The sequence below is a fragment of the Adiantum capillus-veneris genome, chromosome 20 (genome assembly GCF_014529385.1).
Source record: "Adiantum capillus-veneris isolate H3 chromosome 20, ASM1452938v2, whole genome shotgun sequence".
Classification (NCBI taxonomy): Eukaryota; Viridiplantae; Streptophyta; class Polypodiopsida; order Polypodiales; family Pteridaceae; genus Adiantum; species Adiantum capillus-veneris.
The window spans coordinates 104037321-104061982 of record NC_140950.1 but is presented as its reverse complement, the minus strand read 5'-3'; the positions used below and the strand labels follow the sequence as shown (position 1 = coordinate 104061982).

The following is a 24662-nucleotide window of genomic DNA, read 5'->3' as shown; positions in this document are numbered from 1 at the left end:
CCAACTCAGGTTCTAGTTTGGGTTGATTTTCCTGATTTGCCTATAGAAATTCATCCTTGGCTTAAGGATATTGAGGGCTAGGTAGGAAAAGTCTTGGAAAAAAGATATAGAGGCAACATAAACCCTAAATGGGATCCCCAACTTCTCATAGAAGTTGACCTCGCCAAAGAATTGAAGAATGATTATTCGGTACTATGTATAGGTCATACAGAATTGTACCGTACCTTACCACCTCGTTCCACTATATGAAACAAGGGCACTTTATAAAAGATTGTCCTAACCTAAAACCAATTTCTTTAGTTACTAATCCTCCCCACCATGAAGCCAATGAAAGCTTCCAACTAGTATCAAAAAATAATACAACTAGGGAAGGCAGAAACAATAAATCCAACAGTCCAAAAACATGAACTTATTTAGTCCTTTGTTGGAGAATGTTTTTGACCCTTTCAATTATGATTGTGAAGAAATAGAACAAGAGAAAGAAGAAGGAGATCACTGCTCTCAATGGAACCAGAACCTAGCCTTCAAAACATTCAAGAGTAGGAACAACCTAACTAATCTTAGATAAAGAAGGACCCTTCTCAAGATAATAATGACCCCATGGCAGAAAATTCCAGAAGCCCTAAGATGAAGGGTATTGACCAGGTATGCCCTTCATCTTCTAACTTTGATGATAAATATATTCTCAACTCACAGATTCCTAATCCTCAAGTCATATTCAATCCCTCATTTGAAGAACAACTGGAGGAACATGTCATAAAATATAATATCTAACTCACGGGGGATTCACGAAGGGTTACCGTATGGTATCATGTGAGTGTACAATAGGGGGGTTTTCTAAGGCCAAATGGATAGATTTTACATAGGAGGGTCCTGTATGTAGGGGTTAAAAAGGCAATTATGTTGCACGCAGGTGGCATCCCCCTATTACTACTAGTGAATCCCCCGTTATCTAACTTTACTAAATGATTTTCTCATATTAAACTAATCATTTAATATGGGAAGATAAAAGGGGTACAAGAGTTAGGATATAGATATGTGCTTCTAGACCTATCTCAATAGGGGACTAAAAGGATAAATAGTTGCATCTCAATAGGGGTCCAAAAGGAGACGGTCTACCAAAGAGCAATGTGCAATAAGTGCTTCTAGACTTATTTCAGCAGGGGACCAAGAGGACAGATGGCTACATCTCAATAGGGGTCCAAAAGGAGGTAGTAAAGACCTTAGGGTTAGCTTCATTAAAGACCTCCAAAGGTTAGTGTTAAGGAGTCCTTAGACCTTAGACAATCTAGGGTTGTGCTTGAGGTGGGAACCCGGCCCAAGCTTGAGGTGCTTGTCATGCTTGACGAGTAAGGTGCTTGAGGTGCTTGTCATGCTTGACGAGTAATGTGCTTGAGGTGCTTGTCATGCTTGACGAGTAAGGTGCTTGAGGTGCTTGTCATGCTTGTTGACTAAGGTGCTTGAGGTCCTTGTCATGCTTGCTGACTAAGGTGCTTGAGGTGCTTGTCATGCTTGATGATTGAGAAAGGTGCTTGAGAAGCTTCCCATGCATGGGGGGTAAGGTGCTTGAGTCAAAAAGAGACCCTACAAAGGAGGGGGATAGCCCCAAAGTTAGGGGAATCTGACTTAACCTTCCACTCACCCAAAGGGCACCCCCTTTTCAAAGGCACATGGACACATATCAAGCTCTTCCTATGCTTAGCCACATGGTGTGCTTGAATCCTATTGGGTTGGCTAAAGAGGGGTCCAATGAGCTTCTAGTTCAATTCAACAAATATCTAGATATTTCAAGTTCTCTCTCTCAAAGAGGTAAGGAGGACACTTGTCCTAATGCTACCCATGTTGCTTGAATGCATTGTGCATGTGATTGGCTAGGCTTAGAGGGGTCCAATGAGATTCAAGCTTGAGCTACAAGGAGGGGTTGATCAAAGCAAGAAAGGGGTGTGCTTGGGGATATACACTCTCTCACACACTCATTTTTCGCACACACTCACTTGGCGAAAGTGGAAGAACTCTATCTCCAAGATTGTTGAGAAGTTGAGAACCTACACCAACACTCTTGGCTATGGAATGCAAATCCAACCAAGATCCATGCTTCAATGCTTAAAGCTTGCCATCTTCTTCATCTTCATTACTATGCTATTATGTAAGCTAGCAAGAAGAGCGATGATAACTGAGGAACTATTTCTTTCTCCTATGAATTTTTCTTCTTCCTCTTCCCTACCCTCATTCCCTGCTAGCTCTCTCCACCTTTGAAGGTGTTCGAGGCCTTGGGATTGAGGCCGGGGATTGTTAATTCTTTTACAAAGTTTATGTTATGCTCGTGATGCATGAAGCTTTCCATCTTCATAGCATCACCAAGGCCACAAGGAACACAAAGATTTTATTATACCAAGTCTCTCTTTATGGGAGAATCTATAATACAAAAGCCTATTGGAGGGGGGACCGGCTCCACATAAATCTGGTCCTCAACTATTGTCAAGTTCTCTTATTTTCTCTCTCTCTCTCTCTCTCTCTCTCTCTCTCTCTCTCTCTCTCTCTCTCAAAAGTATTGTTCATGCCAAGTTAATTAAGTATAATGGTTATGTTGCTACCTCTAATTAAGTTTACCCTCTATGTTTTCAAAGTAGTCTCACAAAATGATCTCTTTAATTATCCTAATGCCACTATTCTCAAAGTTTATGGGTCATTTCCATTACAGAACATGATGCAACAATTTTAAGCCCAAACATATTGCATCCTACTCCATATGTGAACATTTTAATGACACAAGATGAGGCAGAAAGGCTACCAATCCCTCAAACTTCTAAAGCAAAAAGGAAGAAGGAGATTTCAAAAGATCCCAAGAGAGCCTCTGACTCTTTCGAAAAGCCCCATTAAAGCAGTAAAAAATCAAGAGTCCCCCTCTTAAATTTTTGACCCTTATTTGAAAAGGACTAACTAATCTTATCAGGGCCCATGCAATCAATCAAGCAATGGGTATTTGATTCAAGTCTCGAACTAGACAATTTGTGTCTGCAGGAACTAAAAGTAGCTGGAAGTTCTCTCAACACCCTTAGGTTTCAGCTGTCCATAGGTCCTCAATTAACTGCTGGGTTGCTATAACTTTAAAAATTCCATTCAACTTTACTTTGGTATCTTCTCCTAATTCAATTATAGATAGATAGAGCTACAACATGGTCATAATTGGAGCACCTAGCTCAACCATGCATGATAATAGGGGATTTCAACATGGTAGAGACTATTGAAGATAGATGGAGAAAAATGGGCCAAATTATTAGAGGCTTAGAAAAGGCTAAGTGGACCTCAATGCTTGAAACCGACATATCTCAGGACACATGATTTACCTGGTCCAACAAACAACAAGGTAAAAATTATAGAGCAGTAAGTTTAGATAGAATTTATATGCAAGCAGACTTGGTTCATGAGTTTTGGCACATTAACTACTGGAAGGATGATTCTTTGCTTTTGTCTGATCATGCTCCGGTTATATTTGAATTGCATAAAGATGCATGCATGTATTGGGTAGGATGCCCCCATGTAGATCACTCTCTGTTGGGCATTAAGTGTGTCAAGGAAAAGGTTAGAGATGCTTTTCAACAAGCTTTCAATAATTTCACTTTTGCTTTTAAAGGCTGTCATGGATACTCAAAAGCTTTGTTGTGATTTTAAGGCTAAAGCTAGGGCTATTAGACAGTGCAGAAGAATGATGATAAAATACAAAATCTCTAACTTAGAGAATATAGTCCTCCTCCCCCTTATTTTAAGCTTCTCTCCTAGAGTTGGTGTTCTGGAAGATCTCAAGAGGCGAGTCAACAAGAAATGGAAGATCCAATGGAGTTGCAAGTAGTGGTCCGAAAAATTTCCATGTAACTGAGCCTACCTAGTTGCCATCAAGCACATCTATCTTCTCTGGCTCATTATACATCAAGGGCTGTGGTATGGGGGAAAAGCCCTTCGAATTGGCGTTCATGCATCTGTGCTAGATGCCACAAGTATGTTGAAGATTTTCTTTAAATGTACAAATACCTCTAAAATTATTTATCCTTTTCACCTTTGTGTGATGTTCATAAGCTCTCACACGGTTGATGTCAGAGACCTATTACTTGAGAAATTGTAAAGGAATGGATATAACATTATGGACAATATGGAGGGGAATTATCCTCTGGTTCATTTGGTTAACTAGAAATGCAGCTTTGTTCAAATCCCATCTCAAGTCCTTATGGAGTTGAGGAAAAGTTCAGAGTCCCTATGTAGAGAAATTAAAGCACCCGCAGATCCTACTTTATCAATCCCCGTTATTGAGAAAGTCTTTAACTGGACCCGATGGAAAAGAAAGATTCCTTTGTATTACTAAACTATCAGGCTTTCTATGAGAGATGTACTTTACATGATACAGTTCTTTAGAAGTTGGGGTGACCCTCCCCCTACCTGATTCTACATTAAACAAGGTGAGGAGTCATGATGGCCTGCTAAAGTGAAGTAGGGGCAAGAGTTTTGGGGACTAAGCAAGAGATGGAAATCAGAGAAGCCGAGTGCTTGCCACGACTCTTTTGGCTAGGCCAAGTCAATGGCTTTTCCCAACAATGTCAAAATAAAATTTCATCTTGAAAGTGGTGGCATATCCTCCTTTGTGGTGTAAATTTCCTAGTCAAAGATAAAATTTCTCTTTTGAGGATTTCTCTTATTATTTAAGTCTTATTATTTAAATCAAAAGTTTGGTAATTGCAAGCAACAAAAATGCTTCTATTTTTTTGCGTTAATCCGGTTTGGCTTGAAAATAAAGGCTTATAAAAATCTTTTAAAGAAATATCAATCTCAATTTGATTGGGTACGCAATTTACTCATAGTTTGATTTGCAATAGAGCAGCTCAAAAACTTAATAATTAGCACATGGTTAAAATACATTAAAGTGTGTTTCAAATCTTTTGTCTTATGAAGTCATCATACTTGCTAAATTTAATCTTTTTAATTTTATTTTTAGCTTAATTTTAGCTCTCTCTCTCTCTCTCTCTCTCTCTCTCACACACACACACACACACACACACACACACACACACACACACACACACAACAAATAAAACTGACATGTAATTGTAAGCTCCATTTTTTCTATTTTTATTGAAACTACTTTTCATGTGAAACAATGAAATCTTTAAGGTTTCTTAATTTAAACCTCAACTAAGAAAAGAGTTAAGCATACATTTGATGTGAAGTATTGAATTATTTTTTTATTTTTTGCAAAACTCACAATTGTGAGTGAATTATATTGATGATCTAAAAATAATACAAGAACTTTCCATTCTCGTGCCGAGCCATGACACCATCCAGAGACCAAACTTACATCAGCTATCTGGGTTAAATTTTTAATAACACCTAACCAAGGGATACTATTTGAAGGTACACATTGACACACTACAAGTTAAAGGAGATGTCAATTGTCAACATGAAAATGCATGTTTAATAAGAAATAATAAAATTTTAAATATGAGTGGAAGGTACGATTAACAAACCAAAAAGAAATGAAAGAAACAATTACCAAAGACCTCACTTTGAAGCAAAATGGACACGTGTCCAACATCGATTCGATGTGAAACCGGTCCATGAGGCGGTAGGCTTTGGCTTTCACTCGAAATTCTTTACTTTACTTTAGAGAGAGAGAGAGAGAGAGAGAGAGAGAGAGAGAGAGAGAGAGAGAGAGAGAGAGAGAGAACTTTGCAAGAGGAACCTGCGAGACGCGAATTAACACTTAAGTACACACACGGCTCGCAAGCTAGAATGCTCCGAGCAGACGCTGACAACTTGTAGGCCCCAAAATTGGCGCCCCTTTCGGTATTTCTTTATACTTTAGGAGGGTAAATTACAAAGAAGAGTCCTCGGAATCCTTTAACTGTATCCCGCTAGATACCACCTGTTCTGACAAAATTTTGGCAACATAACAACCCCAAAACTTGTTGGAAACCAATTCCCCTGCTGGAACTCGCTTCTACTAGCATAAACCCTCTGATTCCTGTCCAAAAACAGTAAATTCAGCACGCTGTATTTACTGGTTTTTCATATGTTTTCAGTCCTAAACGGCCCCTGAACTTTCGTCTAACATTGGGACACGGTTCCCAATGCTTTTGGCATCATTGCGGTTGCAAAACAATCCAAAAACAACGCATACACAACGCTGAAAACACACCGGTTTGGTGAGGTTATGACCCTCACCGGTGCCTACTTTGGAATAGCAATTAGCTACTCCTGTTCCTGCTCAAGGAGGCTCTTGCCTCGGCAAAAAAGCATGAAACCACACAAATGTACATCAGTCAAATGAAGAGCCCTCTTGTGGGGCATCACATAACTGCACGTAGGGGAGAGAGAGAGAGAGAGAGAGAGAGAGAGAGAGAGAGAGAGAGAGAGAGAGAGAGAGAGAGAGCAGTGTATAGTGTGCAGGTCATCACTCTTAGCACCACACTATACATAGAGAGGAAAGCAAACACTCCGTAGCTCTTAACTTGTGAAAGGAAGCTGCAAAATGAGCCTTCGAGCTATAAATTCAGCGCTACCTTCTCTTGCATGAGGAAAGTGCACAGAAATGTGCCACTTGGATTGATTATAAGCATTTTGCCGTTTTAGGGTTGCCGCCTAAAAATCTCCCGACTGATTGCTTAGTTGACTTTGTGGCAGAGTTGTAAAATGTTCCCCTTGTCGTCATTCCAAAGGTAAGTTTCTAAATTTTTAGAAAATGCTTCTATTGGGCTCCCAGTGGTCTTCTGACCATCTATCCCCATTGAAACCACATCGAAAAATGCAATGGGGATAACTGTCGGGTATTTTCTTGTGGTGACCCACCTTGGCTTTATGCCTTTATTGAGTTCACTTCCTAATATCCACCAACTTGCTAAGTGCGACGAGGGGACCTACATGATCTTGAACTGAGCTTAGACATCCTCTTACTATACAAGTTCCAGTGCCGATCCACTTCCCGTCTGCGAGTGAAACTACCGTTCATATTGGCCATACAATGTCCAACCATTTGCAACTTCAAAAAGAGGGTCTCAAAAATAAAACAAAAATCATTGGAAAGAAGCCAACAAGAAAGGTTAGCAATTGCCACGTCCTCGTGACATAGTTAACAGTTGCCATGTCCTCGTGACACAATGTGCATCAACAATCCAAAATTTGCACCAATTCTCCACCCGCCCCACTATAGCCTATGGCCTTAGCAAGCCAAATACAAGTGAGACATGAATTGTAAAATTCATATGGCCTGCCAGGTTTTAGTGTGAAAAGGAGCACATTGCAGATGACATGGTTCATGAAGTTGCAAGTTTGAGATTATTTAGTCTTGGTAGTTAATCTCTTGGTGCATGAGTATTTGTCACAATGTGATGTGAAAACAAGGTTCTCTTCGAAACAATTTTTGCTTAATTGCTTAAGGCAACATACATGCTAAGTTTGGTGTTTCCTGAGATGAGAAGCGTTACACATTGTTGAGAAAATTTCTTTTTGGAATGCCATTGTGTGGAATGCATTAATGACATACTAGCTTGTGGTAGTAGGGTGTACACATCTATGTTGGGACTCGGGAGCCTTTTGTTATAGTGGCAAGTAGTGTAAAGAGCCTAGGTTGTGGTAGTAGGGTGTACACATCTATGTTGGGACTCGGGAGCCTTTTGTTATAGTGGCAAGTAGTGTAAAGAGCCTAAGTTGTGTCAACGATAGCTATAGTATGAGTATATGTACAAGCCATGTGACTATGACCATTGAACGACTCTTGCTAACATTTTTCTTTTGCCCCATTGGCTTTCTTTGAGAAGGTGTTCTTACTCTCATGAACGATGCATGTAGTGCTTGTCCTCCAAGATTGAAGAGCAGGCTGCAAATGGACTTCTCTCCAGATTGTCAAGCTGCTCGTCCAAGGTAGCAATGGTGGTGCAACAATGAGACACAAGAGTCTCTCACCAAATGGATTGACCTTTATTAGCTTTTTATGAATTTATGAAAGTATCAGAGTACTTGGGAAGGGCGAGGAAATTAATAATGCCAAGTGTGGTGCTTTTGGAAGCGTGTGACAAGGCATTGAGCAGCATGTTCCTAGATTTTCATTGTGTGGAATGCATTGATTCCAGGTCAGTCAGACACGTAATGCCATGTGGGTCACAACATGGGCGAATGTAGCCAGATTTGATGCTTCGAAGTTTGCAACTGATGCCTTGCCGACTGTCACCATATCCAAGGAGCGCTTGAATACAGATGCATCTCAATGTGCCGTGTGTAAAGAGGAGTTTGAGTTGCTCTCTCAGGTTAAGCAACTGCCGTGCAACGATATGTATCATCCTGATTGCACAATGACATGGCTGGATCAACACAATTCGTGCCCTGTTTGCCGATATCCGTTGCCCATAGATGATCCTGAGTATGAACGCTTGCGTGCACAAAGACTCACAGTAGGAGAGTTTTCTGGGACAACAGGGGAAGGTGCTTTGCAAGAGAATCAAAGGGTTCATGATATGCTGGCTTTTTGAAGGTTCCCTGGACAACCAACTGTGGCAAGGTATTTTGTCGAGACTGACAGTGCTGCTGAGCAGCAGGGCATCCTTTCAGGTGAACAATAACGACCAGTTGTGGCAAGGTGAGGTATTCTGCAGTAGTAGCAGACAATGCTTCGGAGCAGCAGGACCTCCTTTTGACTTGACAAGGGGATGGCATTCAAGGGAATGTCAATAGTGGAGGTGGCAGTGCTCTTACAGAATGGCACATGTCTCTCCTTTCTCCCTGGGTCCATCGGTCCTTGTGCAAGGCATGGATTTGGTGAAGATGTTGAATGCTTTAATTGTGGTCTTGTGCATAGTAAAATTTAATGCCACCATTAGCTTGTTCAAATCTGCATCTTTCCCGATTATATACATCTCTCATGGGCAAGCAAAAACCAAAGGAAGCAGAAGGTAAGGGATGCTGGGAATGTCCGATTATGTCGACTTTTGGCCTTGCCATGTGAAAACTATTCTTTTCAGCATTATGTGCTGTCCATCACACCTACGTGAGCGAACATGCAGGTTGTGCGAGTGGTGCACATGCAACTTATTTGTTTTCTGTGCCTTTTGAAAGAAAGATTACTTCTGTTTATCTACAGATGGGGGGGAGGCACCGAAACAACCACAGTTTGGAACCCACGATCTAGGGTTGCATCACGAAAGACTCAACCAACTTGGCTACCCTCGCGGCGGGCATCTAATTTAACATATGCCAGTTGTTGTTCCTCTTTACTGTATACAGGCAGGAACCTTGGTTGATGGAGAATGTGATGGTATCCTTGGTTAACCATAAAATAATGCTAGTTGTTGGTGACAAATTTGTGGGTCTTTACCACAGGTTGCCTAAAATACAAAGACAATTGTTTGTGTTACCATGTCACTGGTCAGGAAACTTTGTCTCCCCCTCCAACACGATTCCATATACTGCTGGCTTGTTTGAGATCCCTGGCTTACATGGCTGCATTACTGGAGGGCTAAGGATGTTCGTATTGACCGCTCCAATGTTTCGAGAAGCATTTAAAACGTATGCAAATGTTGTTGAATCTGGAAAGAAACCCTTTTGTTGCATTTCATCTAAACACAACATGACGTCTCCTCATGTTTGTGCTATGCGTAACCTGAAATGAATGCATTCCAAGAATTCAAACCATAATCAGTAAGTTTTAAACACACTCTGTGCACTATCTATCATGCCACATTCTATCAACCCCCGAAATAGAAATGGACCTTGCAGTACTCTCTATACAATTCTGAAATAGAAGGCACCTCTATCTTGGTAGTTTTCAGGATGTGTCGGTCCATTCCAAGATGTTGTCCTCAACGATGCATGGTCGAGTATATCAGCCTCTCACAAGCTCACTTTCCTCAGCCAATCAGGGCTCTCTTGCACATATATGCGGTGTAAAAACTATGAACCTGGCTGATGCATATGTGAGCATTCGTAGGAGCACCTTGGGGCTGATTTTGAGCTTAATTTCAGCTCTCATAGTGATAGGTATTTTAACACGTGTTTAGTTTTTTAGATCAGCTCTTGTTCCCCTTTGTATGGGTGGTGCATCAGCATATACACAGTGGTGGCAGATGGAAGTACGCTAGATACCAGTTGGCATGTAGTGCAGGAAAGTTTTGGGGTCGTTTTCTCAACCAAACTCTGTCCTTGATAACATAAGAGCGTTGGCTGACCCAATCACCCTTGATTTGGCGCATATGACGATTCGTCTAAGGGCCATATACGTGGTGGGACCAACCCTACACTGTGGCGACTATTGGCACACATGCAAGATGTCTCTCAAGACGAGATAGATTGTAGAATGGTCTGTCCAATACGAAAAGTTGGTGCCGCTCTCACATGTGGATGCATGTTTGTCCAAATATGGTCTATAGTGGAGCCATACACTGTAGTGGGAACCTGTATGAGCTGCTCCATCTTGTGCGTTTTCATTAATTGAGACAAATATAAGGAGCTGAGGTTGTGTTTAGAAATGTCTATGTTGAAGTCTCCCACCACAATCAAGGGGATGCTTTTATCTACGTTGTTCAAGTGTGTGTGCAAAACTCTTAAGGATGTGGGAAGTGTGGGTTGCTGGAGGGTTATACACATTAAGCACTGTTATGGCCTGGCTTGATTCCAACACGAATTTTGTTAGCAAAGATCTTACATTATAGCGATTCAAAGAAACACTATCAACTAGGGTCAATGTGTTTTTATAATATGTTGCCAGGCAATGCATGGTGGGATGAGACACCATTTTAAAGGTTGGCAGTGTAATGTCTTCATGTTCTTGCATATGCTTCATGTTCTTGCATATGCTTCATGTTCTTGCATATGCATCTCTTGGAGGCACAAGATGCTTGCAGCCATCAAGCTTTTGTCAACTACCAGGTCCTCTTTGTGAAATTTGAAGCATGTTGTGTTCAATGATTGTATAGAGAATGTTGCAAGGTTCAAGCCTTCGAGATGACGTTGATGCAATACCCAACATGAATCGGAGTTCAGCCGCGCTATTTCTGCAAGCACTAGACGATTGACTTTGATATGACTCATTTCTATAGGGTTTAGCAAGTATAAGTTATTGGGGTCACGAGTCCTTGACAAAGCTGTGTATACCAGGCCATGAGTTCTTATGTTGCATGGGTCGAATGCCAAAGAGTCCATTGACAATCCCTGGGCCCTATGGATTGTGCGTGCGGAGGCGGCCTGTATAGGGAACTGCGAGCGGGAAATTGTGTTCAGGTGGTTTTTCCCAACTTGGAACTCACGCGTGATTCTCTTTATTGGTGTCCATGAGGAGACGATTGTACTGCAGTAGCTATGCCTATTTTCATACCTTGCTTTGCAGCCAACTTTTTGGTCATTGAAGTGCACCCACACTACTTGCTGATCTTGCGCCTTGCTCGATGTCATGAAAGTGCCATCAGCCCCATTCACAAGGCCATCAACAATATCCAAGTTTCCGGAGCATATCTCAATGAGCATACCCTCTTTTAGGCAAAGGATTGAATGGAGACCGCCCGTCGCTTTTGCATCTTTGGGAATAGCAATTGTCTTGCTACAGCTCTTGTTTCTCTTGTCAATTGCCAGGAGAGTATGCGCCTCAGAGGTGAGAAAGTTGAACACGGATTCGTTATGCCTATCCTTGCAAGCATTTGTGTAATAAAGATGAGACACTAGCTCCTTATCCAAAGGTTGTCGCAAGTACAGGTTGTTTAGGACATCAAGGTCTTCTTGTTTGTGCTGCCCCATGCGTACTTTGTTTAAGATTTCTAAAAAACGAAGGTTATTTTGCCGCATCGGCTGCCTTAGTTCATAGCATTGTATATTTTCATTCCAATATGATGGGTGCAAAGAGGTTAGTGTGGGCTTCTCGGAGAAGATCCATGAGTCCTTCACTGGGCTTGCTTGGCACAAGTCCCCACACATGATGACGTCCACGCCTCCAAATGGTTCGGAGTGATTGCGTTTAATCTCACGTAGCCGCATGTCAACAGTGACCAACATGTTCTGACCAATCAGGGAGACCTCGTCAAAAACCACGAGGTCCAAGTTGCCATATTGGGTAGAAAGCATGTCTAGTTTTGTTGGAATTAGGGTTGCAGAGAAACACACACAGCTTGGAGAAGACGAAGGAAGCTCAAGGTACACAATAGAGAGTGTATTACTTAGTGTGCAATGGAAAGATAGATAGCCCTAGAGTGATGGGCGTATATACAATGCACGGGGGAAAAAACCTCCTAAAGAGGGAAAAAATGCCCCGGCGGTCCTAGTGTGTTCACACACATCACTACCACATGTATATGGTAACAAATCCCCCCTGGAGTGATGCGGTGAACGAGAGCTGGCACATGAGTAAAGGGAAGTGCCATGCCCTGAGGACAGGATCAGTCCACAAAGGGGAGTAAGCCCAAAGCTTTGCGGAAAGCTTCAAGCTTCTCACGAGACAATGCCTTTGTGAAAAGATCTGCAAGGTTGTCCTGTGTTGGCACATAAGCCAAGCTGATCTCTCCTGCTGAGAGCCTCTCCCTGACATAGTGGTAATGCACCTCAATGTGCTTTGTGCGAGCATGAAAAACTGGGTTCCTCGCAACTGCCAATGCGCTCTGACTGTCAGTGTAGATAGTGTTGGCAGTGTCCTGTCCAACACCCAAGTCAGCCATAAGGCGTCTGAGCCATACACACTCAACCGTAGCTGTGAAGACTGCCCTGTACTCAGCCTCACAACTCGAAGTGGCCACAGTAGGTTGCTTCTTGCTCAACCATGATATACATGAACTGCCAAGCATGAAACAAAAACCACTTGTGGACACTCGCGTGTCAAAACAACCAGCCCAATCTGAGTCCGAAAAAGCATGTAAGTCTGGCGGCAATGATCCCCCCTTGGGATAAAACAAGCCAAGATGTAAAGTGCCACTAAGGTAGCGGAAAATCCTCTTGACAGCCTGCCAATGCTTAGACCCTGGGCTATGCATAAATCTGCTGACCTGCGAGACTGCAAACTGAATATCTGGCCTCGTGTTGCATACATAAATGAGGCAGCCAACAGCAGTTTGGTAAAGAGTGACATCAGCAGGATCGCCAGCATCATGTAGACTCAACTTCAAACCTGTTTCCATGGGAGTGGCAATAGGTTTGCAATCCTCAAGTCCAAACTTACATAGCAATGTCTCTATGTAACTTTTCTGACACAAGGCAATACCACCATCACACTGCTTAAACTGTATACCCAAGTAATGATGCAACAGCCCCAAATCTTTCATCTTGAAAGTAGCATTCAAATCAGCCTTAAATTCAGCAATATGTCTCTCATTTGGTCCAGTGATCAGCAAATCATCAACATAAAGAACCACAATGAGAAATACATCATCCTCACGCTTTACATACAATGTGCTTTCTGTTGGACTGTTACGAAAGCCTCGTTTAACCAAATGAGTGTCAGCTTTCTCATACCAAGCACGAGGAGATTGCTTCAACCCATACAAAGCCTTCTTACATTTGCACACTTTGTCCTCTTGTCCTTTTATGACAAAACCGCGAGGCTGCGTTACATAAACTTCCTCAAATATGTCACCATTCAAGAAAGCAGTAACAATGTCTGATTGATGTACATCCCAACCAAAATGAGCCAATGCACATAGAAAACGCACAGTAGTCATACGACAAGTGGGAGCAAAAGTCTCTTCATAATCTATGCCTTTTTGTTGTGCATAACCCTTTGCAACAAGTCGAGCCTTATGGCGATCGATCTCACCATCCGGCTTGCGTTTCAACTTGTAAACCCACTTCGTACCAATGGCCTTTTTGCCAGGAGGCAAATCACATAAAGTCCATGTGTCATTCTCTATAAGTGCATCATATTCTGATTTCATGGCAGCAATCCAATTTTCTGAATTCTGTGCTTCATCAAAAGACAGAGGCTCCTCAACATCATGTAAACTAGACACAGCCAAAGCATAACAATCTGATGCATAAGATGCATGGCGAGAGCCTGAACGAGTACGACTAGATAAAGGTGCATCCAATTTACTGTCACGCAAAGTGTGCACCAGCCATTTTGGCATACCTCTAGCCTGCTCATTTTCAGCCCTTTCCTCATCAAGTACATCATGTACATCTGCATCAGTAATAGGCTGTTCTAAAACATTTTCAGAAACCCCCATAGGCTGTACATTTGCCTCATTGGAACTTACATTCGTATTTCCACCACTGAAAAGAGGCAACAAAGTGTCATAAATGTCCTGTGAGCTTACATTACTGTCTCTAGTACATGACAGCAAGGGTTGAACAGAATCTTCCACAAACACTACATCCCGTGAAACCAAAATACGTTTTGTTTGCGGATGATACAACCTGTAACCTTTGCTTTCAGCACTATAACCAACAAAAATACATTTGACAGCCTTATCATCCAATTTTCTGCGCTGCACTTGTGGCACCAAAGCATATGCCAAACAGCCAAAAACACGCATGTGCTCAATAGAAGGTTTTCTATCATGCCATGCTTCATATGGAGTAATAGACTGCAAAGCTTTCGTAGGACACCTGTTAAGTACATAAGTGGCACACATGATGGCCTCAAGCCAAAAAGAATGCGGCAAAGCTTGACTTTTGACCATACATCGTGCCATTTCCGTTAGTGACCTGTTTTTCCTCTCAGCAACACCATTTTGCTGAGGTGTATAAGGCACTGTACATTGGTGTTTTATCCCACGACTAGCCAGAAATGCATTAAATTCATGAGACATATACTCCCCCCCTCGATCGGAACGGAGGGTGCCCATAGTACATTTTGAGACATTTTCAGCCATAGCCAAAAATTGTTTGAAGCACATAAAAACTTCGGACTTCGCTTTAAGCGGAAATACCCATGCATGCCTGGAGTAATCATCAATGAAAGTCACGAAGTACAGGTAATTGCCCAAGGACGGAGTTTGCATGGGCCCACAAACGTCACTATGCACAAGCTGCAACCTGCATGTGGCCCTAACTGAACCATCCTTTGGAAACTTAGAACGCTGCATTTTACCCAGAATACAGCCTTCACAAACATGTTTGATAGGTGCTTCAAGAGGCGGCAAAGAAGCAACCATATCAGATTTCTGCAAACGCAGCAAACTGGCAAAATTCAGATGACCAAAACGTGCATGCCAAAGTTTTGCATCTGAAATAGCCCTTGAATCTGCAACAGCATTTGCAAAATTTTGTCCACACTTGTCATACAAAGTGAGCTTATACAGCCCACGGCACAAAAGCCCAGATGCAACAATTTCATCACCAAAACTGAGATCATGAACTGTACATCTGTCATCCACAAATTTGACTACAAGTCCAAGTCTAGCAAGTGCGGATACAGACAAGAGATTCTTCTTGATCCCAGGTACATAAAGTGCATCAACAAGTGTGAAGGAACTGCCATTAGCAGCAGTGAGCACAATCTTTCCAACTCCCTGAACTGGATAAGAGGCGTTGTTGGCACAAGTGACTGAATTCCCATGAGGGACAGACTCGAGAGAGGTAAACAATTCACGATGTGAGGTAATGTGCTTTGTAGCACCACTGTCGAAATACCACACATGTGAATCTGCAGCAACTGACAAGCATGCATCATGGACAGCAGGATTGTAAGTGCACTCTGCGCTAAAAGCCCATTCTGCATCAACATCAGCATCACAATCTCCTTTCACAGAAGACTCAACAATGGCTGCATTTGTAGTGGAACCAGCATTTGCAGTGGAACCACCCTCTTTCTTCTTAGCCTCTTTGGCCTTCAACTTAGGACACGACTTGATCAAGTGATCATTGGCTTTACAATAATGGCAACGCATCTTCTTTTTGCCCTTATCACCAGAATTGCCAGACGAAGTGCTGCCAGCAGAAGCATTAGGAACAGAAATTTTGCCACTCGTAGCAGAACCATAAGAAGTGGCTGCATTACTGTTACCACCCTTTCTTTGAGAAGCAATAAAAGCCTGTTCAACTGCACGCTGCCTAGTCCTGTTTTTTCTAGAAAGTGACTCTTGCAACAGCAATGTGCATAATGCATCAAACTTGACAACTTCAGGATTTCCTTGGGTCATCAGTCTCCAAGTACTAGCAAAAGTCTGGTAGGAATCTGGTAAGGCATCAAGAACAGTCTGCACAAGGGAACTGTCAGAAATGACTTCACCTGCAGAAATGAGTTGCTCATTGATATCCTTGACACTAGCAAGGAAAGTGTCCATATCATCTTCCTCATGCATAATCTTCGACTCTAGCTCTTTACGCAGCAAAGCAATTTTAGCCTCATTGCGGCTTGCATAAAGACCTGCTAGAATATCCCAAGCCTGTTTTGCAGATTTTGCTGAACGGATGTGAGGAATAATGGTGCGCTTCACAGACAACGCAATCAATGCATGAGCCTGCGCATCCTTAACATCCCAACGAGCTTGTTCTGCTGTAGGCAAAACAACTCTAACAGCTGCAATCCTTGCAGCAAGACCTGCAACATCCTCAATATCGCCTACATCTTCAGAACCAGGACGTACATCAATGCCCTGCACAATGTTCCAGACACCTTTTGACACAAGAACGTGTTGCATCATATAAGCCCACATAGGGTAGTTGTCCCCATCCAACCTGTCCTCAGCAGCAAACATCTTGAACACATCTGTGTTGTTGTTGTCAGCCATGATAAATGCTGCACCTGATGTGAAAACTGCCCGAAAATAGGAGAAATGGAGCGGGAACAACTTGTGCTATATAGCACAAACCGTAGAAGACTATAAGGCACCTGTTATGCAGAAAACGGCACTGACAGAAAATCTGCACAAAATGACGAAATAACCTGTGCAGTACTGCCCGTAGTGGAAACGGAGGCCGAAATGAGCCCAAATCAAAATTCTGAGCAGACCGAGCTCTTCGAGCTCGCCCAAAATATTTGTCGACCTGCGAACGCTTGCCAAAGCTCACTGAAATCGGAGAAAGTGAGCAGGCGTGTGCTGGAGCAGCTGGCGACTAAGCCCGGGAGGACGTGACCTGCTCTGATACCAATTGTTGGAATTAGGGTTGCAGAGAAACACACACAGCTTGGAGAAGACGAAGGAAGCTCAAGGTACACAATAGAGAGTGTATTACTTAGTGTGCAATGGAAAGATAGATAGCCCTAGAGTGATGGGCGTATATACAATGCACGGGGGAAAAAACCTCCTAAAGAGGGAAAAAATGCCCCGGCGGTCCTAGTGTGTTCACACACATCACTACCACATGTATATGGTAACAAGTTTGTCACTGCTCAATGTAGAGTAGTTGCATAGAATAATAGGCAAATGAAGGGCAGAGTGGATGGTTGTCCCACCTATGTGCCAGTATAGGCCATCAAAAGCGCACGCGGGAGTAAATCACTTGTGACACTGTGTGAGTAAAACCGCAACAATGCTTGCACAAGAAGGAGCAAAGTGAATGTTTTCCCTGTTCCAGCATTCCCGATCAAAAAGAGGTGCATGTTGTACTCAGGGATTGTTCTTTTCTTGAGCATTATGTCTTCCATTAGTATGCGTTGTTGGTTGTTCATTCTCCGGACCAAAGTGTGGTACTCTTTGTTTGGCATCATGCTATATGTTAGCATGGGCTTCTCTGTGTGTTTTGGGTTCATTGATTTCAACCCCATGTCGCTGCCAACATCATACAATGTTGTGTCATCTTGTTGTGCTATATCTTTTGACGAAGTTGAGACGGGTGACGAAGCTTCACATTCTTCGACAGCATCTTCAACATACCCAGGTGTTTTATAAAATGCATGTCTGTTCGTTTCTATGGTACACTTGTTTTGGCCATACACGAGTTACCAAGTTCCACTATCTTCCTGGAGTGTGTTCCGTCCCATAAAATGGCAGGTAAAGCAAGCAAAGCTCGCGAAAGTAATCCTCTTGAGCACGATGTTTGTTATAGTTATTTGAGCGCAATATTCTCTGCCTCTTTCGTTTCTTGGCGGTGGTAGACGTCAATGTGTGATTGGTTGCGAATGAGGCAAGGCATTCATGAGAAAGAGAGACATCCCCTCTAGCATACTTTGTGATGATGTCTGCGAAGAAAATGTCGTCGCTCTCAGGATCTAGCCGTTCAAGGGTCGTACGGAGTTTCAATAAGAGTGTTCTATCTTCGGCCTTTCTTGTGTTGACGTATATGAATTCTCGTGAGCTACTTGTCAAAGGAAGTGAGAGACACAAATAAACAGCTTATTGTGTGCTTATGTGCTGAGTGTTTAATATTGCATTCCCCATTTTCCTTAGACGCTGAGAGGTGGATGCTCTTTCATGCATGCATTGTGTGAATGCTTCTTTTATGGCAGTGGTGGTTGCTTTGTCCATCTTCGTAATGTACGAAGTACAATATGAAGCAGCCCCATGAGGATTCAAGACAAATTGGATGTCAATGTTGGCACCCCAAGATTCAGACATGATAGCATTAAAGTTGTTTGTGTAGATGTCTTTAGGTTCACACTCATGAAAGATCGTTGGTTGCGAAATGCAAGATTGCAAGGCTTGCAAGTAGTCCACGTCTGTCAATTGAATGTGTTCCAGGAACTCATTGAACGTTAATTTCATGACCATTTCGTGCTCCAAGAATTCATATATTTTCTTGGCATTTTTCTTATGCAAGGATGTTCGCTCTCCTTTGCACATAGGGAAGAGTATCTTTGTTTTTGGCATAGGGGCACATGGAAACCCAAACCTGCATTTGGTCCCCTTTTTTGTGCATGCTTTTCTATGCCGATGTGTTTGTACGTCCACATAATCATCATGAAGCAATGCCTTGTTAGTAGTTATGTGCTTGTCCACGAATGCTTCTATCTCAGAGGTACAGGCAACACCAAAAACAAGAGCTTCCTTAACCCACAAAAGGCCATGGTCATGTTGACTACCTCGGTTTTGGAACTATGTAACAAAGAAATAATCCAACAAGTACCCTAAAATAGACTTGTCCTTTTTCAAGAGAATTTTGAAGGCATTGAACCTGTGAACATACTATTGAGCAGTGATCACTGGGTTAGAACGAATAAGGGATCGTATCTCAGCCAGTGTAGGGTTGCCATTGGCTAGGTTGGTTGTTGACTTCAAATAGCAAACCAATGGCTCCCACAATCGCTCTGCAGATGACAATGTAATGAAAAAAGAGGGTGGCCCTAGTTGCCTTATCATAGCAAATAAATTTCTTTTAAGCTTGTTTTTGACGTTCGCTGATGTCCTGAGAGTTTCAAAGTCCTTGTACCCCATGTTTGTTTGTAGCAACCTATCCACATTTGTGTTAGTAGCAACCTCCTTAGCACGAATTTGACGGTCTTTGAGTTGTCCTTTACGCATGCGCACCCAAGCGCGAGACAACACTTGCTGGACCAATATTTTCATTGTCTTAAAGAAAAGGTTTTCAATGCAGCTTGAAAATCTCAAATCCTTGTGCATAAGCTCCCATTTTGCAATTTCTTGGTACGACGTTGATTTAGGTAAGTTGTACTTCCGTTTGGCGCCAAAGAAAATAGAAGGGAAGCTTAATTCCTCACAAATCCTTGAATAATGGAAACTAGGCGTGTCTCCAACAAGTTAAGTCGTGCAGTACAAGGCAATTGCGGAGACAATGGCATGTTCACAAAACAAAAGGAAGGGATAAATCCTTTTCGGAGTGTTCGAGAACAACGCAAACATAATAAACGTCCCTTGAAGCAAGCATTGTCAAAAACAACACCATTATGCTCCAAAATGGCTGAGCTTGGGCTGAAATGGTTCTAAGGTTGCATTTAAAGCCCAACCTGGAGCAACAAACACAAACATGTGTTGGGGTGTCCAGAATTTTCCTATTGTACTCAGCTCTAGCATCAGAGGCGATACGAGTCCTCTTCAAGGACCTATCTACTTGTGGAGCATCAGCAGCTAGGTCTACTACAGGGTTTTGGGCTAGCACTCCGTGCATGCGTTCAAATTCTTACTTTCGAAGCCTGTATACCTTTCACGTTGTTGACACCAACGAGTATCGACCATGACGATAGTGTTCACAATACAAACATGCAAGCTCTCTCGGACTAAGTTGTGGATGGAGTCTAATGAGTTGCAACAAGATCTCCTCATCATCGTTGTGCCATTGCCTATAAGCTCTCTTAACTTTGCATGGCACCAATGGCTCTATAGTAGGAGGTGCAAAGTTTTCATCCATTATGGCTATGCATACATTGGGCTAGAAAATGATGCACTCATTGTTAGGCTTGCTAGTGCAATTCTTTGAACCTAGGAGACATTCACTCTTGGCAGGGATTTCTTAGATGTTGGTATGATTTTTCCTTCTAACCTGGCTAGAAAATGATGTGCTCATTGTTAGGCTTGCTAGTGCATTTCTTTGAACCCAGGAGACATTCACTCTTGGCAGGGATTGTTGTTCTTGATTTTTCCTTCTAACTTGGCTCTCCTGACCCTTGCTAGCTAACAAGTTTTTTTCGTGAATTTTTTAACTTTTGCAATCGAAGTGGGACTCCAAGCTATCTGTGTGTTAACTTGGCTGAAGTTTGTGTTGAAGGAAATGGGTTTTTTGTCTGTCTATAGTGTGTGTGGATGCTGGATTTTTGTAAGTGCTGATATGGAAGCAAAGGGCTTCTGAGGCATTTCATGGAGCTGAGAAAGGAGAGAAAGCTGGAAGTTTTGGACATACATTGCAGAGTAGGGGTTGAATTGTTCAGTTAGACCATCTTCTTATGGTAGTATGCAGTTTTGTTGGGTTTGTCACTTTTGTGAAGGGGGGATGAAACGCCTTCTGACTGTTTTTAATCCAAATTGAGGATTGTTCAAGTATGAATTAACATGGTCTCTCCTTGGAGTGGCCTTGTTATTATCTGGTCCCTCAAAAAGGATCTAAAACTTTGTATAGTCTTCAATTTGCAGCAAGATCTAATACAGCAAGATGGCATGATTTGGAGGCAAACACATGAAAGAAACTTGCATAACAATGAAGAAAGAAAAATACAAAAAGGTATTGTTAAGAAGTGCAAAAGGCTGAACTGGACTATGAGAAACTTATGTACGTTTCTTCTTGTATCTAATTTCAACAAGTCTTACATGATACATCAAATTGCAAAGCATATCCAGCCACAAAACACAATCGTTTCTCCTACACGACACAAAGAAAAGTGCACATGAGGGCACGAAGAGCACGTAGACAACCGCATGTCAAAATGTACATGGAAGACAAAACTCCTTAAAAGCTTCAGTGTAGTTGATCACGAAACCACCTCTTTTGACAGTAAAAGTTTCAGAAGGCTTGATTTGAAGCAGCATGGAACGAGCATCCACAACGGACTCCAAATGGACATCTAGGAAAGCCCGATCAGCAGGCAATACTGAGTCCACATGGATGCCTTTGATGAGCACCGCACACTCACTGCCATCTTGTGTTCGTATGCGTCCTTTTAAAGAAGGAACCTGCATGATGTAGGGAGGAGCATCACAAGAGTAGCAATAGGGGTGGCATAGGTCGCGACTCACACGTGATCTCCACAGCTCGAGCATTCAAAGTTAACAAGAGTCCCATTAACCTGGCTGAAGTGAAGAACTCCAGACACCTGCAAAAACAACTTGCACTCAAGAACCCGGAATACACCAAGGAGACTTAAAATGCATCTAGAAACTAGTAAGTCACACCTTTCGTCCATAGCCCAACTCCATGATCTGGGTTGTGAAAGCCTCTTTCAAGGATGACCTAAGATGTCCCTCAGGCACATCCACAAATGTAGTGAAGTCAAAAACAGCCAAGCACTTCTTCTTCTGGAGGACACCCACATTGCGCAACACAAACATGGCTATGCTGAAGGAGTACAAGCGGAAGTGTGACGCGAGAGAGAGTGCGAGAAGAAGAGCACGACGATATGGTGAACTCGCTCTACTGTAATGTGTAGAGCATAGTGAGTTCTTATTAGGTTTTTACAAAAGAATATGTGTACATACCTGGCGGCCCGCCCACTTACCTGGGCGACCACATTGGGCTTTATACCCCAACAACCTCCCACTTAAAGTCCAATGTGGTACTTTAAGTGTGAGAGAAGCTACTATACAAGCTAATATACAAGAGATGTAGAGAAGTGATGTACTACCCTACACCTAACTGCTTGCGAAAATGCGCAAAGCTCTCTGAGGGAAGTCCTTTTGTAAGTAGATCAGCAGGATTTTCTGTGGTGTGAACTTTGACAAGCTGAAGTTGCTTATCCTCGAGCATTTCCCTGATGAAATGATACTTCACATCCACATGCTTTGTCTTTGAGTGATAAACTGGATTGCGAGCCAATTGTATAGCACTTTGACTATCACAATATAACACAGGCATCTCTTCTTTGATTCCCAAATCTGTTACTAGTCGATTAAGCCAAATTGATTCTTTGCATGCCTCTGATGCTGCAACATATTCAGCCTCTGTAGTAGACTGAGTAACACAATCTTGTAATCTAGAACGCCATGATACTGCTCCACCAGCCAATGTAAAGACATACCCTGACGTAGACCTTCGGTTGTCTAAGTCACCTGCATAATCTGAGTCTGTAAAACCCTTTACACTTAGCTCCTGACTCCCATAGCATATACGCATACTCTTTGTAGATTTCAGGTATCTCAATATTCCTTTCACTGCCTCCCAATGTTTTTTGCCTGGGTTTGACATGTATCGACTTACTACTCCCACTGCAAATGCAATGTCTGGGCGAGTAGCAATCATTGCATACATCAAACTACCCACTGCAGACGCATATGGAATCTTATCCATTTCAGCCTGTTCTTCCTCAGACACAGGACAATCTTGTTTGCTAAGTTTCACATATGGTGGCAATGGAACACTCAGTGCCTTTCCCTTCTCCATATTGAAACGTTGCAAAACCTTGTCAATATACTCTTTTTGAGATAACCAAATCAACTTCTTTGATCTGTCTCTCTCAATGCGCATACCAAGTATATGACTTGCCTCACCCATGTCTTTCATGTCAAACGATTTTGCCATCTTTGACTTCAAAGCTGAAATTTCTTCCAAGTGCTTGCCAGCAATCAACATATCATCCACATACAAAATAAGGATCAGCCAACTACCATCCTTAGCCTTCTTTGTATATAGACAGTGATCGAACTCACTACGTTTGTAGCCTTGAGAAAGCATAAACTTGTGGAATTTATGGTACCATGCCCTCAGTGATTGTTTTAAGCCATAAAGACTCTTTAACAACTGGCATACCCAATCTTCCTTGCCTTTCTCTTCAGTAAGCAGACTTCCTTCTACACCTGCTATGTTCAAACCACCTGGAGGTGCAGAATTACTCAAAGCTGTGTGAAAAGTGTCCCAACTTTCCGGCAATGTGATCAACAGGAACATAGCTCTAACAGGTTCATCAAACTTGACACCTTGAGCTGACAACTGACTATAGATTGTGTTGAATTCATTCAGATGATTGGACATAGGTGTCCCTTCTTTCATCTTCAAGTCAACAAGCTTCTTAAGCCAGTATACCTGTGAAGCTGCACTCTGCTTCTCATAAAGATCACTCAGCTTTAACCATGCTTGATAAGCCGACATCTCGTCTGCTACATTGAAGTAAACGCTTTCTGCCAAAGTCAGCATAATGGTAGAAAGTGCCAATTCATCCATTTCATTCCACTCATCTTCGTCCATATCTTCTGGTTGTATCCCCTTGAGCTTTATAGGTTTTATCTGCTTCTTTTGTACCAACACGTGCCAAATCTGCTTCTTCCACAATGGGAAATTGGTTCCATCCAGCTTCTTGATATTGTAAAGAGCAGTGTCCTGTGATCCAGCCATAGCTACGCTTCACAGTGGTTTACTTCCCTGGGAAAAATTCGGCAGAGTTTCCCCTGTAAACTGACCTCTGAACCAATATCAACCTGTCAAATGAACCAAGAAAGCTTCAGATTCTGTATAAATTTTGGCAGAGTCTCCTTTGTAAAATGGCTATGGTGTACTCAAAAAACAGACCAAAAAACAGCTCAAAAAACATTGTCTCTCTGACACTGTAAGCTGCGGATAAACCTGTCCTGCACCTGTACTGTCTCTCACTGTCTTGTAAGCATAGACTGTGACAATGCCTCAACGGTAGTAAAGCAAAGATGCAATCCCAACTGTCTAACTCACAGTCAATACATCCTAGCTGCCTATCTAAGGGTGCTCGAGGGATCGCTCCAAGACCTGTATCACCGAAAGGATCTCAACATTCGAGAATCCCCCAGCTCAATAAAACCTCACTCGACCCTCAACAAAGGCTGCAGTAAATTTGACAGTACATAGACTTCCCACAATGTCATACATCCACAAATTTCCCACTGTATGCTGTAACCGCTGCGGCGGTTGTTTGCTGCGTGACTCACAGCCAGCAAACCCTCAACAGACATACATCATCTCTGACAATACATCCCATGTGGAAGTACCTGCAATGTCAGGATGAAATCTAGAATATCAAGCAACAAACACAAGCTACCTGATGAACTAGTGGATGTCGCCTACAGTCTGTGTGTAGATGCGCCCGTGTCGTATGTGACACGCCTCCAAGAACTGTGAGCCGTCCTTCGATGTGTAGACAACCACAAATCAACACTCTGGGAGTGTCGATATCCTCAGCACCTGCAGTCGTAGGCCGAAAAAAC

General features: G+C 42.4%; 2 protein-coding genes across 2 annotated transcripts; one reads left to right on the top strand and one right to left on the bottom strand.

Annotated features, from left to right (window-relative positions):
* The first annotated feature begins 7472 nt into the window (after positions 1 to 7472).
* On the top strand, positions 7473 to 8973 carry LOC147433015 (E3 ubiquitin-protein ligase RING1-like). Its single transcript, XM_086491693.1, has one exon. It carries the CDS (start codon positions 8136 to 8138, stop codon positions 8508 to 8510), a length of 375 nt encoding a protein of 124 aa, XP_086347819.1. The 5' UTR covers positions 7473 to 8135; the 3' UTR covers positions 8511 to 8973.
* A 1839-nt stretch (positions 8974 to 10812) lies between these two features.
* On the bottom strand, positions 10813 to 12087 carry LOC147433014 (uncharacterized). The gene has a single exon (XM_086492022.1). The coding sequence runs from the start codon at positions 12085 to 12087 to the stop codon at positions 10813 to 10815; it is 1275 nt and encodes a 424-aa protein (XP_086348148.1).
* Positions 12088 to 24662: the final 12575 nt, after the last annotated feature.

Excerpts from the sequence above, each read along its gene's own strand:
- LOC147433015 (XM_086491693.1), top strand. The coding sequence starts at position 8,136 with ATGTGGGTCACAACATGGGCGAATGTAGCCAGATTTGATGCTTCGAAG.
- LOC147433014 (XM_086492022.1), bottom strand. The coding sequence starts at position 12,087 with ATGCTTTCTACCCAATATGGCAACTTGGACCTCGTGGTTTTTGACGAG.